Source organism: Spea bombifrons, chromosome 1 (genome assembly GCF_027358695.1).
Source record: "Spea bombifrons isolate aSpeBom1 chromosome 1, aSpeBom1.2.pri, whole genome shotgun sequence".
NCBI lineage: Eukaryota > Metazoa > Chordata > Amphibia > Anura > Pelobatidae > Spea > Spea bombifrons.
The window spans coordinates 119,054,683-119,070,072 of record NC_071087.1 but is presented as its reverse complement, the minus strand read 5'-3'; the positions used below and the strand labels follow the sequence as shown (position 1 = coordinate 119,070,072).

The window sequence follows — 15,390 nt, the reverse complement described above, 5'->3', positions numbered from 1 at the left end:
TCACTACATTCAGAGCCCAACATTTTTACTGCAGTGCCAATGTTATTTGAGGGGATTTTCTAAATAGCTCTATGGCATACTTATTCCATAACACTGTAAAAATGCAGATTCTGAGTGCTCCGAGTCTACCACACAACGACATGAATAGATATGAAGCTGACTAAATCCTTCTGCAGTTTGTCATCCTGAAATTCGGGAAAACGGGAAGGGACTAGGGGCCTCTATGCACACGAGGGCATTTGGCTGACCGTGCATTTCTGTCCCTGTTTGATCTAGATTGTGTTTACACTAGGAGGTACATTCAGAGACCCATGGCAAAGGTTGTTTATTAGTCCTGGAACTGCTCTCTGGAGAGTGGTCAGTAACTGGAAGCTCTCAGGTAAGGACACAGCTCATCGTAAAATTGACCAAATCATGGAATTAGTTTTATTATTTCCCGTGTATGGCAACCCTTTTACATACTTAACATTGATCTCTTTCTGTGACAGGCATCTGACATTTGTGAGGCAATATTTTCAGTTTTGTACAGGTGGTTGATACTATATCATTGTTCTAGTCATGGAATCAAGTTCTCTGTGGGGGGGATCTTAAAAACCTTTTGTCTCCAATTTTTAATCAATACAAGTGACATCTCTGATAAATCATACACGTCATAAGATAATTATTTAAATATGTAGCATATATGTTTTCTACCTCAATCTTTGTTTAGTAGAAGATATTATATGCTACATATTTAAATTGTCGGACATACACTCACTGTGATGTATTTGTCGGAAAGCCATTGGGGTTTGTTCAGTGTCGCAATACGTTTATGTGAATTTAAGGAGAAGGGCCACTCAAGTCCAAGTTTCTCCTTTAAGAAGAGCTGAGCTGGCCTTGCATAGAACATAGTTCAATCTGTATAGAGACGTTCGTGAATACTTACTGACAAAACAATGAATTTTGCAGGACCAGCCAAGCTCTTTGCAAGAGAAGCTTCCTGGGGCTGTCCCATCATGTTAGCCAATATAAAGTAATATTAAAATGGTAAACCTATAATCTGTTCAAAACAAACATTATTCAATATGTTTTTAGAAAACTACAAACGGCTGAAGGCAACTTTCACCGCTTTTCTACAATGAAACTTCTACAGCTTGCTACACTTTTACTCCTGACTTCATCAGTACTGTGTGGTGTCAAAGACTTGCACAAACATTTCAATAACGGCCCCAGCAGAGCAGATCCTACGGAGAGAAGTGAGGCAACAGAAAATACTTTAAATCTGCAAGAAGACACTGTCACTAATGATCTAATTCCTGAGGGAGAAGAGGATGAAGACTATCTGGACTTTGATAAAATTTTGGAAGGCGAATATGATATCGACATCATTGATGCTGCTCCTGAAATAAAAGATACAGAAACAGACAAAGGAAACCTTTATAGGCTATTCCATGGGAAAACAAGGGTTCAAAGGCTCAATATAATCAACGCCAATTTTGGCTTCAACCTTTACCGAACCCTTAAGGACAACACAAATGCATCCGAAAACATTCTCCTCTCACCAGCAGGAATTTCTACTGCCATGGCCACGATATCACTGGGTACAAGAGAAGAGACTCTAGACCAAATTCTGTCCACTCTAGGCTTCAAAGACTTCATCAACGCTAGTTCCAAGTACGAACTTTCCACCCTCCATAATGTCTTCCGTAAACTGACTCACAGACTATTCCGCAGAAACTTTGGCTATACATTGAGGTCTGTCAATGACGTCTACATCAAGAAGGATTTCTCTATTCAAGAAGCCTTCAAGAACCACTTGAAAAACTTTTATTTTGCGGAGGTTCAGAGTGCCGATTTTGGGGACAAAGCTTTTCTTACTCAGGCCAACCAGCGTATCTATAAGTTAACCAAAGGCCTAGTGAAGGAGGCCCTGGCTAATGTTGATCCATCTCTTCTGATGCTCCTCGTTAACTGTCTCTACTTTAAAGGTAAATATGTTTTGCTTCTCCAGAACACAGTGCAATCATCTTAAGCAATGTGCAAATAGCTCTTGTTTTAGATATTGTGAAAAGCCTGATCAAATCAATATGACACAGTGAAACAGAGGTTCAGAACTAAAATCAACCAAAAAGAAACAACAGACATCAGGTCTGGGTTAATGAGTCAAAATTGTGGTGCTGAAGTCAAAATAAAATTCCCCTTTAGAAAGACCTAAACACTTTTTACATTATATGTGTAAAACATTAGAAAATAAAAGCCTTACTTGTGCTAGGAAATGTGTACCTCAATGAAAAACAAATTTCAATAATGGCCATTAACTGATATGCTCATAAGACTGCATGATGACATTACAAGGGAGATAAATGGCAACATCTATACTATGTATTATGTTTGCTTTATATAGCTCAATGTGGTGCTGTAGTTGATATACAGTGAGCAGTGTTAATATCACCACAAATTTTCAATATTAATAGACAAATCAGGTCAGACTTCCATGTTCCAAGTTAATCACACATCTATCTTACTAAGCACTGCTTTGTAAAATCAGTGTGAGAAAAAATGTAAAATGTAAAAAATGTAAGCAAACTATACACATATAGCACTTACAAATAACTTGCATGCATTAGAGTTTCAGAAGAGAGAAACCTATAGTCTAAAATGCCTGACCGTCAGTTAAGACAATGTACCAGTAAGGCCAAATAAAAAAAAACACCCCAATAAGAGGCTAACATTGGTTACTAACACTCGGGAACATTTCAAACAGAACATTAGAAATGTTCTTCTTCCTCGCTCCTCAATATGCTTATTTGGGTTCTAATTTCTAAAAACGTTCCTCCCTATATTAGGAACATGGGAGAACAAGTTTCCTCTGGAGTTTACACACAACGCGGCTTTCCGTCTGAATGAGAAGTCAGTGGTGAAGGTACCCATGATGAAAACCAAGGGAAACTTTTTGGTTGCAGCTGATCATGAGCTGGACTGTGATGTCCTGCAGCTGCCGTACGTGGGGAATATCAGCATGCTCATTGTGTTGCCACACAAACTCTCCGGCATGAATAGTCTGGAAAAGAAGCTCACCCCACTGGTCGTGGAAAGATGGCAGCAGATCATGACAAACAGGTGCATACATTACACAATGTTAAAAAAAGTTATGGGGCAGAAGGCACATTTTAGAGAAAAACGCTGCAAACCTGGATCCTATTATGAAATCAGAAAATATAATAAGATCTTTATTTGAATATTGACAGGGGGAAGTGGATCACAACCTAAGCATTTATCTGCAGCACAGAAGCCACTTGGTTTATTTATCTGTTATTAAACAAGCACAATAACATACTTTAAGACTGATAACATATGTCTGCTTTGATAGGGGGCAGACAACAGTCTTTCCTGGTTATATTAATCATGCCGGCTAAGCTTAAGCATTTGAGTTCTAGGAAATCTCCTTTTATTGGGCCAGCATAATCACCAAATAAATTGAGTTACATATGCTTTCAAGACCTCAGAGAACATATATTGAGGATGCTATAAAACAACCTGGCCCTGTGATTTCCAGGGATATTCTTGTCCTTTGGATGAAATATTTAATTTAGCATTTCTGTTTCAGAACAAGAGAGGTTTTTCTACCTCGGTTTAAACTGTACAAAAACTACGACTTGAAGGATGTCCTCAGTACCATGGGAGTCAAGGACCTGTTCACTAATGGAGACTTCTCTGGGATTTCGGATGAGAAAATGAACATTGGACTGGTCAGTAAACTCTCCCTATTTTATGTAACCACACAAATGAGTTACAGGAATGCTATGGAGAGCCTCCAAGAGGAGCTAAAGGCCTTCTTAGAGTAAATGGAAGATTCTCTTATTCCAAATGAATATAAGCACTGTAATATCCATTTAAAATTCTGATTGGCAGAACTATATGCAAGATACTGCATGTCTTAGCAACCAAAGGGTCAAAGAAAGCCTGTGGATGAAATATCGGTTTTAGAAACCAATTCATACTACCCATGACTCAGGGACCACCTTTAAATATAACAAACAAAATCATCCATAAGTCATCTATTAAAGTTAATTCCTGGCATCGATCCTAAATCTTATTATTTTTTAGGCATTGTCAAAGTGGACCTTCTCCTCACTGTATTTAAAGTTTATCCAAACAGTGCGGTTTTGGTAAAGAATAAAATGTCTGATTATATTGCCCTTTGCAGTTTCAGCACCAAAGCACAATCACAGTGAATGAAGAAGGAACCGAAGCTGCAGCAGTCACCACCGCGTACTTCATGCCTCTATCAACACAGACGCGTTTTGTAGCAGACCGGCCCTTCCTCTTCCTCATCTACGAGCATCGCACCAACTGCCTGATTTTTATGGGAAGAGTTGCCAACCCCACAAAGCTGTAAATTATCCAATTCCAATTGGAAAGTGATAACTTGTTTAGCATTTTTAATCCAAACACATTATGGTAATGTGCATACCAGGTATGATGCAACATGAATCTGTTAATATTGTTCTGAGAAAAAACCCACCGGTAAACAGCCAGGGACCACCGCCAACACGGAAGAAATGCAGTATATGGGGTTTATGTACTAAGTAGGGTGTTGTAGAAGAGCTACGGCAAGATGAAACATATTAACTATGTGTTATGAAAAGCCAGGCCTGCCAACTTTCTCCTTCATCAGTGATGAGTTGACCCTACACATTGCTCATTTATGGCGGGGAGGAAAAAAACTCAGCAAATCTTATTAGTATGTACTTCCTGCATACGGAAAACTTACTGAGGCTGGCTATCCATAATGCATAGATCTGTCTGTGAGATTAAATCTTTCAATCATTGCAACTCACAGTTTGGTAAATAAACCCCCATCAACCTGTAATGAAAGGTCCTAATTATATAGCCCATTCCAAACACCAATTCAATCTTCCACATCAAAAGAACAAACATTCAGATTTTTATTACTCAGGAACAAAATACATTTATCAACCTACTGTAGCTGGCTGGAAAATATTTTAATAAATCTTTCTGTAATATGTAGTATGTTGCAATATGTCTGTTTTACAATAAAAGTCTACATACATGGCATGTTGGATTTTGTTCCCCACTTAAAACACTTTATGAGGTATGATGCAACTTAAAGTGGATCTGTCACTTTCTGACATCTTGCAGTTCAGTACACTACAATAAGAAACGTAATATTTATAGATTAGGAAGAAGAACATATATATGTTCCTGCGTAAATTGTTGGCTCTATATAAAGATAATAATAATATTAATTATTAATTTTAAAACCGAGAGAGCAGCCAATTAACTTAATGTCCCCCTCTGGAGGAAGTTGATTGGTAATAGCTTTTGTAATGGTGGGGGGACTTTAAGACAGAAAATGATGCCACCCTTTGCCACAAATCTTAGATTCCATTGAAGTCAAATGCTTTTAAATCATTGGCAGGGTATAAAATGGAGGATTCAAGGGCTGACAAGTCTAAAAGAAAAGTGAGGAAGTTTGGCAGCACATGAGCCTCTGGTTTACACAAGGTTGATAAATATTTGCACTTGTTCAGTAATAATATAACTATTAACTTCTGCAGAAGATAATGTGTAGGCACTACAGCTTGGATCTGTTCTAAAAGTTACTCGGGTGCAGATTCCATATTCACATTTTCATAACTTTCTTATAGCATTAATATGAGAAGCATAAAAGAGAAAAAATACATCAACATTTGTATTCTAAATCCAGTAAATGTACACAAAAGGTCACTTATATATTACTTAATAATGGATTTTTATTAATTTATATCTTTTTTTTTTGTTTCTTTTATTCAAAATTATGTGGAGCGGTGGCATTATTGTTCCCCAATTATTTATAAACCACCACTAAGGAAGCCCCTGGTAGCTATAGTAGGATGAATATTAAAGTCATTACTGCAATGCAAGAAACAATTCTACTAAGGTGAAACAGTCGATACTTTAGAACACTAATTGTTACACTGTTACATGGTAAATGTCATCAGACATTTTAAAAGGCCACAGATCGATATTCGATATCTGTGGGGCATGTAGTCAAAATAATAAACAAATACAGCACCAGGTATAGCTATTGCTGTAAAGAGTAAACACTTGAGGGGTGCCATACACTCCATAGTGATAGGGTAGTCCCATCAGTGTTCAAACCTTTGGGCCCTCTCTCAACAGAACGCATCCTTTGCACATGTGATTGCATGATACGTGGGTGGGCAGTAACATGACAAACTTTGTAATCCATACAGAACAAGCCATGGCATTAAAACACACTAATAAAATGTGACTAGAGCAGCATCATGATTAACCCCATGGGTGGGTGTCCCTATTAGGGGGGCACTAGAATATGTGTTTGCAACGGCAAAATACCATGATCTAGTCAAGAATCAGCAAGGAAAAAAAAATACAAGTAAATGAAAGTAAAGCGGTCAACGCAGCCCACACGACACTGACACACAAACATAGGATTTATCGATACTCACCACGGCAATTACAGGAATCAGGACTCCCAAGTTCCCCGCACTGCTGGAGGCCTGGCAAAAAGTCATTATATCAAAAGGTTAGGTAGGAGGACAACATCAACATTCCATTATTAGAACACTTCACATGAAAACATCTCCTCCGTATGCCAGCTGCAAGTTCAGATAATAACAAGGTTTACACTTTATGCTAATCCACCCAAATTGAATCCTACAAATTGTGGATAGACTGCCAGCCTCACAATGCCTGCTTTAGACTCCAGTTATTTCTCCACCAGCAAGATCAGCAGTGCTTTCATCGAGTAGATTTCCAATGGAAAATGGAAAAGTATAATAAATGCCTGGTCCATTAACAAAGATAGAACGCAAACTGTGTAAGGCAGAGAACAGAATAAGACACCACACACATTAATGAAAGTAAAAGTTTTAAGAGACCATTCAGTTGACCTAGATGTCCCTACAAGTGGACAGGGGACCCGGAGTGGCACATTGGATAAGTACCTGATACGGTCTCCCATGTACCTTTTTTACTACTAATGCAGGTAAATCAAACCTTGGACATATGCTGCAAAAGTGTCAGCACACACTGTGTGTATACAACAAGCAGGGGTTGTCCATTTTAAACAAAAAGATGTGAACATGTATTGTAAGATTAGGAAAGTTGGTAGATGCCCTCAAAGTAATGTTGCTTATGGCCCTTATAAGTATATAGTTGTCCCTCTTTGAGTTTATTACAAGTTTAACAAATAATAATTAACTTCCATTTTATTTATTTTCAATGGCTACTGGGCAGGAGAATTGTCACAGTTCACATAGTATCTGTTTTTAGCAGGGCAAAGCCCTGTCGGTGCTAAGTACAACAGATAGACAAACAGGACCTTGGCCAATGTACATCATGATCCAGTGAAGAGTTGAGGCATTCTACAACCACAGGACTTTGGTCTGTTTCACTGAATTGTAGGTGGAAACCTTGACAAAGTTGCCACATTAAAAGTAAAAAAACAGTCGAACAAATTTAAAAAATAACACGAATGTAGGGATCTGTTAACCATTTCACATATCTAACACTACTATGCGGTCACACTAGGGCCCAAAAAGCCATAATCTATTGAATGCAGCATCCATTAAAACCTGTCACAGGCAAACCTATACAACTCTTATGTTGAGTCGGTATCGTTGACTTCTTAAAAGGTTTATCCACTGAGCCAGGCCAAATATCTATCGTAACTAATTTCAGCTTAGGGACTTGTAACATGGTATATCCACACAAATTACACATTTTCTTCAGGACAAGTATGATCTCTTTTAAATATATACAAAAAACATAATTATTAGTGACAAATCTAGAATTTCTCATACACAGTAGGTGGCACAGCTGAACAATGACCCAATTTATGCTCGTCAACATGCCCTGATTACAGTCATATCCCACATACATATTTTTGTATGTCCAAGAGGGTCACATGCATACTTTACATATCACCCTAAATCAGGGCTTGACAAATTTGTTGTGAAACTAGGCGCCAGCTAAAAAAGTTAGGAGCCAGGATTTTTTTTAAACTAACAGTTGGTCAGGAGTGATCTGATCATCATCAGCCCACTTACTAAACTCACAGCATTTGACCTGGAAGCACCCTGGACTTCCAGGTCAGTGCTGGTTTTTTTTTTTTATTATTATTTTTTTTTTTTTTTTTTTAACTCTTTCAATGCTGATGTTTCATTGGAGCACAGCATTGACTGATATTTAGTCCCCACAAGCTTTTGGGGACAAATGTTAACCCCTGCAATGCCACGAATGTGTCATACACATTTGTGGCATTGAAGGGGTTAACGCTGCACTGTCGCTCTCATGGAGCGATCAGGCAGCAGGGGAGGGTTGGGGCTGGTCTCCACACTCATGTGGAGACCGAAGAACCCTCTCCCCTGTCCCTGAAGCTGCATCTGGCAGCTGGGACGCAATTGCTAGTCTATAGACCAGCCATTGCAGGGGGAGTCTCTTTGATGACTGCTGTAGGCTTCCATGCCTACAGGAGTAATCAAAGGGCTTTTGGGGGGTCGTTTTTGCTGTTGCTGGTCTGCCTGGGCAGACGACCAGCAGCAGAGCCCCTTACAAAACGGGAATTAACCCCTAAATGCCCCCTTCCCTGAAGCTGCCTGTGGCAGCTGAAAACACGATTGATGGTTTTCCTGCAACCGCGTTTTCAGCCTACAGGATCACTCCGTAGGAGTGATCTCAGGCTTGGGGGCGGGCTCGAAGTGGCTGTGCTGTCTGCCCAGACTCCTTTTTTTACTTGTAGTCATACAGTTAAAGTATTTTTGGGCACTTTTTTTTCTTTTACTATTTTCATTCTTTTTTGGCACTATTCCAGTGCAGTATGGATTGAGATCCTTTTTGGGATATCTCTTATACATTTTGAATGCCAATGATATCATGGTGACATCACTAGGCTCCCCATAAATTTACATACTGCCACATCCTAAGGGGCGCAAAGGTGTTAATTTACTTGCAAGGCTATTCTCTAATAGTCAATGTAAGCTCCACAAAGTTTTAGATAAAGTTATGGTTGTAATTGTTTGGGCTGTATCTTGTAGCCTGGTTCTATATTACTGTTGCATTTAGGATTACATTTGGTAATGAATTTTAGTGTTAGATTCTGTATTTGCAATTAGGGTTAGATATTGCTGGGTTTTGAATTATATTTGGTGATTAAGATTATGGAATTTTTCCATGGGTTTACGTTTGTAAATTGGACAAATTAATGGAAATTAAATCTGGAGATCTGGGGAAGTTACAACCAATATTAACCTATTTGTCTGGAGGAGATGCGCCAAGCATGTGGTGAGAAGCAATGTTTTTGGAAGGATTGGGGTAAGGAGACTTGCATATTATCTCCAGAACACCTTTGGGGATGGACATTGAAGCCAATGAGTGTATTTACTCTGAAAGTAGTAACTTTGTCAGGCCCATGTGTCTCGGAAACTTCTTGTAGGCTCTGCAAGGTAAAGACCTCCATTTTCTTATGGGATCCTATCTATGCTCTGTATTGCACGCTACATATTAAAGTTTGAAGATCTTCAAGCCAGAAGACTTATATTCTAAATATTGCATCCTACTTCCCCTGGTAGCAACAGCAGTTTTATTGCACTTCTGCTTGTTGCTGGTGAAAAAATAAAATGAAAATACAAATTATTCCTGATTTTTTGTCATCGTACAGGACAGACATCGATGTGCAGGCATATATGTTAACTGAACTGTATTTACCAGCTATATCATTACACATAACTAGACAATTCTAAACTCTCTGACCCTGAAACTCTTCAAAGATTAACCCTGTAATAGCCCATCTATTGTAGTGACTCACTTATGGTGGCAACCAAAATGGTTTTAATAATGGTACTAATGAAAACCATGACTTGTCTGGAGCTAAAGATATTCTGAGCTAAGTCTCCAGTATTCAAGCAAGGATCTCAGCTGCGATATACTAACGAGAAAAGCACCAACTGAGACGCTCAGTTAAGACATCATTCACCCCATGAATTAGGTTGAAACCTGGGGGCTCAAAGTTAAACCCTTACACTTCCCCGATATGAACATAAACAGTCCAAATTGTATTTATCACTTATACTTATATGTCACAGTTAAAATCTGTAACTGTGTGGAAATTGATTGTAAATTAATTTGGGCAGGTCCTTCCTTAGTTTTTGTTAGTGTAAGTAGAAAATGTTAAAGGCCCACTACTTATGTCTATTGTACAGCGTTGGTGCTATATAAATTAATAATCTGCCATACGTATAACATTGATCAAAGGAATTTTGAGATTAGTGAAAAGTGAGGAAGAGGTATAAATAATTGTTTTTCAGAATTCAGCTACTGGGTAAGCGGACGTAGTTCGAACCAAACCAAAACAAAGCACTGGGTTTAATTTTAATTAGAAAGGCTAATTCTCAATATCCTACCCACCATCTTTTATATAACCTTGAATATGCCCGACATTGAAAAATATTTATGGATGTTCATGCACAGGGGTGTTTAATGCTACAGTTTTCAACAAACTACAACAAAAAATAAGAATGTAGGCATGACAAATAGCAGTCCACAGCTAAAAAGTTAAACCCAAAGGTAAAAGGTTTATTGCTGGAGTCTATAGCTAACACCTCAAGAGAACAGCAAACGACAAACACGTTTCGCACTAATGCAGCGCTAACTCGTAGGCAGTGCCACAGAGCAGCTTTTAACAAAATTGCATTAGTGTCCCAATAGTAAGGATTCCCGGACATGCACATGCTGCTCACCTTCAGTGCTGGGCCCTTTTCACTGGCTCTCTCACTGGCTCTCTTCCCCTCCAACCCCAGCTGCACAAACAGCTCCAGCAAGTTCATCAGCAGCTCGTCCACCAGCTGTTCTCCCTGGATGTTGGCAGCAATGTTGGCCAGGGCGTTTATGACGGCCAGGGAACAGTGCCTGTTGTGATAGGTAATGATATGTTGAAGCACTGGACACCGACTCAGAATCGACAAGCCCCAATAGATGATACTGTGGATGGTTTGAAAACAGTAATGAAGCAGCAGCTTGGCCTTACCTGTATCCATGATCCTTATAATCCTTGGTAGCAGAGTATACCACAGAGCTGGCCTTCACGCTGATCTGCTGAAACAGGTTCCACACCTCCTGGTAGATGTATTGCTAGGAACGATACATTACTAATTACTGACTGGCAGAGAGGTGGACAAAGCTTACTTCTCTAACTACTAGAAGAACAATGAATTACAGTAATACGAAGTTGGAGTTTTGTGTGTGACTTATTGTTATTGTGTGTGACTTAAAATTATTTCATTGATAGTAACAGAGCTACGGAACCTGCTAGGGCTATATAAATAAACGTAATGGAATATCAGTACAGCTACAAAATCATTATTAATACTGCACTGATAATACCAACCAACAGTTTGGCTTTTGGAGTGATGCAAAATAATTGGCCTCATGTTACTATCCTGTCTTGAAGAAGGTGCATACATTACTGGGATAATTTCCAGTGTCAAATATTGATAATTGGTTATGTTACTGATAAGGCACTACTACAATCTCAGAATATGCAAATTTCGAACCTACGCGGTCAATGCTTACAGTGATTTCTGTGTTTCAGTCTAGAACTCAATAGCAACCCCATTTCTTACATTGCCAGTGATGACCATGCATCCAAGCTGGTCTATAATGAGGACATCCAGCTGAGATGGGGGCTGGCAGAACTTCTGCTGCAGAATCTGAAGGATTGGCTCCATCACCTTGGGTGTATCCCTCAAAGCCACAGCAATGTGCCCCAGGGCACGAATTGTGTGGTCGGGGATCAAGTGGGCATCCCTTAAAAGAAAAGGTTCACATCAAACATAAGTCCTATTTGGGGGGTGGGGAGTATGACCATGCTACCAGTACCTCTTAATGAATACAAATGCTTCATAATATATATATATATATATATATATATATATATATATATATATATATAGGTTAAGTTACCACAACTCAATATACTTAAGAACGTTAGAGGGTAGTTAAAATAGCTAACGATAGCTACTCATCTTGAAGAATTGTAGTTTCCCATCCCACTGCTAAAAGTGCAACTGATGCAGAAAACGATGGCATACTTTTCATTTTCCTGTGATATGTACAGGCGGTTGGACAAGCTGGCAAGGAAGGCTTCCACGATAACTGGATCTATTGTCAGGCCAGCTTTTAAACATCTGCAACAAGAAGCAAATTGTATCAACACACGTAATCTAATGGCCTTAATAGACGTTAAGACGATTGAGTCACATGGTCGTTGTAATAGGACTGTCTGGCTGTTTGGTTACGTAGGAAAAAACATTTAAAAACACCAAACATGAGCCGTTTAAGCCTTGTGTGTCTGAGTTTCTAAACATATATACAGAAGTCTAAAACCTTAGGTTTCAAATGAAGCAGTAACAGGACAACATTTAATGGAACTATTACAGTGCATGTTAGATTACTTCTAGCTTAGGCTACAGTAGCTAAATCCCATTATACATATTGTATAATGGCACATGATGTTATGTCCTGGCATTCAGCTGTAAGGACAGCTGTGAAGACTGGGTTGGGAGCACTGCCCTGTGTCAAGCCTAAGACAGCACTAAAATTGAATATGTCACAGATGATACCTGCAGATGTTTTCTATGGCAATGTCCCGAAGCTGCTCATACATGGAGGTCTGACTCTTCCTGCCAGATATGACATTCATGGTGGATTCGGAGTGCTCGTTGGTTACACTGATCTTGATGTCGTTGGCACCTGGTAATAGGAGAAAACATTCAATGTTACAAAATAATTACAAAGGAGGAGTCAGCCACAACTTACTTCCATGGTACCCTATTTGAAAACACATAATGAAACTGGGTTGTCTGGACGGTGTACCTGTCTGGTACTGGCTGTGGTATTTATAAAGTTTCACCAGCACTGGAGATGGAATCACAAGAAAATCCCGAAGAGATGGTGTCACTGAGTGTACCACCACCGGAAATCGTTCACACAGCCGCCCCAGTCCCTGAGGGCACACAAAAAAAAGTAATACAAATTATTATTATTATATATACATATATATATACATACTTAATCTTATTACACACATTTTAAATTGTTTTCAAAAACGTCGCTGTTGCATGAATATGCAAAATATGGAATAAGTACCGATGGTCAGTTATAACACTGGATGCATGTTTGCCATCCTCTGTTCGTGGGTGCAATAGTATATCACAAATACAAAATTAACAATATTTTCTACTACATTATTTAAACAAACCCAAGTAAAACAACAAGGCACCTGCAAGCAGCATATCAGAAGGGGCATATGAGCTATGATGACTTTGCTGGAGGTCTTGGACTGCAGTTTCTCTGACAGTTTGATGCACAAGTTCTCTGCACCTTTGTTTAAAAAATAAATATAACAAGGTTTCAATCTCATCAGACTAACTATTTTGCAAACAATGCAAGTGAAGCATATTATCGCCCAAAGCCTGAGCAAGAAACAACTAAAATAACGTACCTTGTTCATCTTTAACTGCCCATACCATAAGGTCCACGCAGGCTGCATTTGCTTGACACCTTAGCTTTAAAGGGCTGAGCTCATTGTGTAATCTGTCCACATCGTGCAGTATTTTCTGCAGCTCAGACTGGCTGCTGTTGAACTGTTCGAGCACAAAGTCATGGATTTCCTTCACAAATGATGTCTGGAGGTCTAAACAGATGAGCCATTGTTAAAACTGTGGTAACGCTTCACTCTGACAGGTATGAACGATGTGTGGAGTAAGACAAAGAGAGGAAAAAAAAGAACTGCAAAAGAAGGAAGAACACAACGTGTGGAACATAGAAACCGAACAATCTTGAAATTAAAATAAAGGTTCAAGGAACAGAAGGTACATGGCTGCAATTGACTACACATTTCAAGCAAGTGATTAAGGAACAAGTTCATGGCACACAGAGGAGAAAAACGTCGCCCATAAAGCATGTTTGGGATCGAGAAGCCTAATTTTATTGCATTCTGTTTATACAATCACTGCTTTCACTGGACAAGATTTGATTAACTCAAGAAGAATAAGTTACTTACCTTTCATGTGATACAGCGTGTCTCTGAGCATTTTGAACATTGCCACATAAAGTGGATCACTAAAGGTCTTGTAGTAAAGGTCTGCACTGGGATTTGCCTTAAAACATGCATAAAAGAAATTATTTATTTTCAGGCTGCAAGATAACGAGAATACATTAATCAATTATAGGCTAACTACCACTTTACCAGGATGTTCTTAAGGATGTATATATCCCTGAAGGAAATCTAATAACATAATGCATTTTGGTGGTGTGGCTCAACATGGACAGACTGGTAAAATTACTTACTTTCAGAAAACGTCTTCCACTTTTAAAAAGCTAAATCCATATTGCGTGTACAACAACTGTAAAAGGTAGGAGCTAAATAAACTACTTCATGTGGCTGCTCAACATTCAATATGAACGCTTGAATCCAGAGTAACTCTACTAAAAGGATATCTATTTTATGCCGACTTTACATGCCAGATCCAAAGAAGGCAGAACAGTCATTGACAATTGACATTGTCCAGTTTTCCTTTTATAGCAGACGATGTCAAAGCACAAGACAAATGGAGTGATTCTATCTAAGAAATAAGAACAAAATACCTCTATGACTTCAGTGATCAGGGCATCCAGTGAATTCAGAAATGGATCTGCCACAATCTGCTTCACCTGAAAAAAAGCACATAACCTTTCATACAATATTTGATGATCTAGTCACGTAATTTTAGTACAAGTATTTCATTTGTGTGAAACACCAACAACATTTGCAGTTTCTCCATATGCATGAATTGGACTGGAGCATATTGTTCTCTATTACCTTTGGTTATATTTTCTTGAATTTCATCCAAATAATTCATTAATTTAATTATTTAAATTAATTATCATACGTCAACCCACCCAACCATTCTTGCAGGAGAAACACGCAGAGTGCATTGCTCATAATGCATAGGTTACGATGTAGGATTAAATGTTTTAGCACCACAAAATTCAGCTTCTAATCATTCATGCACATTCCACACAACTGCCAAATGCCAATATACGCCATTAAAATCCAAAATTTCTAACCTTACTATAACATCTGTACCGCTTCAAGTTATAATCCAATACTACCCATAAAATTATACTTCCTGTGAAACTGCAAAACATTATTATCCTCTCTTGGAAATGTTTGCGTGGATTCCCTTTGACTAGCAAATGAGCGTGGTTGGCCATCATGTGTTAGCTCTCTGCAAATATTGACCTGCAAGTCTAGAAGCAAAAGGGCTCCAATGCCAAGGACAACATAACATCTTATAGAAATCACAAAGAAAGTCTTAAAGTATC

The 15,390-nt window shown here is 38.7% G+C and overlaps 2 protein-coding genes across 2 annotated transcripts in view; one reads left to right on the top strand and one right to left on the bottom strand.

Annotated features, from left to right (window-relative positions):
• Window positions 1-15,390, bottom strand: part of PI4KA (phosphatidylinositol 4-kinase alpha) — a 46,365-nt gene that overhangs the window by 21,095 nt on the left and 9,880 nt on the right. The window contains exons 9-19 of the mRNA XM_053470868.1: window positions 14,671-14,736; window positions 14,087-14,183; window positions 13,526-13,717; window positions 13,304-13,404; window positions 12,898-13,027; window positions 12,645-12,774; window positions 12,114-12,209; window positions 11,646-11,829; window positions 11,051-11,154; window positions 10,764-10,932; window positions 6,474-6,524 (exon numbers count right to left, since the gene is read on the bottom strand). Coding sequence (XP_053326843.1) covers window positions 6,474-6,524; window positions 10,764-10,932; window positions 11,051-11,154; window positions 11,646-11,829; window positions 12,114-12,209; window positions 12,645-12,774; window positions 12,898-13,027; window positions 13,304-13,404; window positions 13,526-13,717; window positions 14,087-14,183; window positions 14,671-14,736 — 1,320 coding nt within the window. The remainder of the gene's footprint in view (window positions 1-6,473; window positions 6,525-10,763; window positions 10,933-11,050; window positions 11,155-11,645; window positions 11,830-12,113; window positions 12,210-12,644; window positions 12,775-12,897; window positions 13,028-13,303; window positions 13,405-13,525; window positions 13,718-14,086; window positions 14,184-14,670; window positions 14,737-15,390) is intronic.
• SERPIND1 (serpin family D member 1) lies at window positions 304-4,964 on the top strand. The gene is made up of 5 exons (XM_053470856.1): window positions 304-379; window positions 1,075-1,967; window positions 2,826-3,099; window positions 3,587-3,728; window positions 4,187-4,964. The coding sequence occupies exons 2-5, from the start codon at window positions 1,118-1,120 to the stop codon at window positions 4,376-4,378; spliced, it is 1,458 nt and encodes a 485-aa protein (XP_053326831.1). The 5' UTR covers window positions 304-379; window positions 1,075-1,117; the 3' UTR covers window positions 4,379-4,964.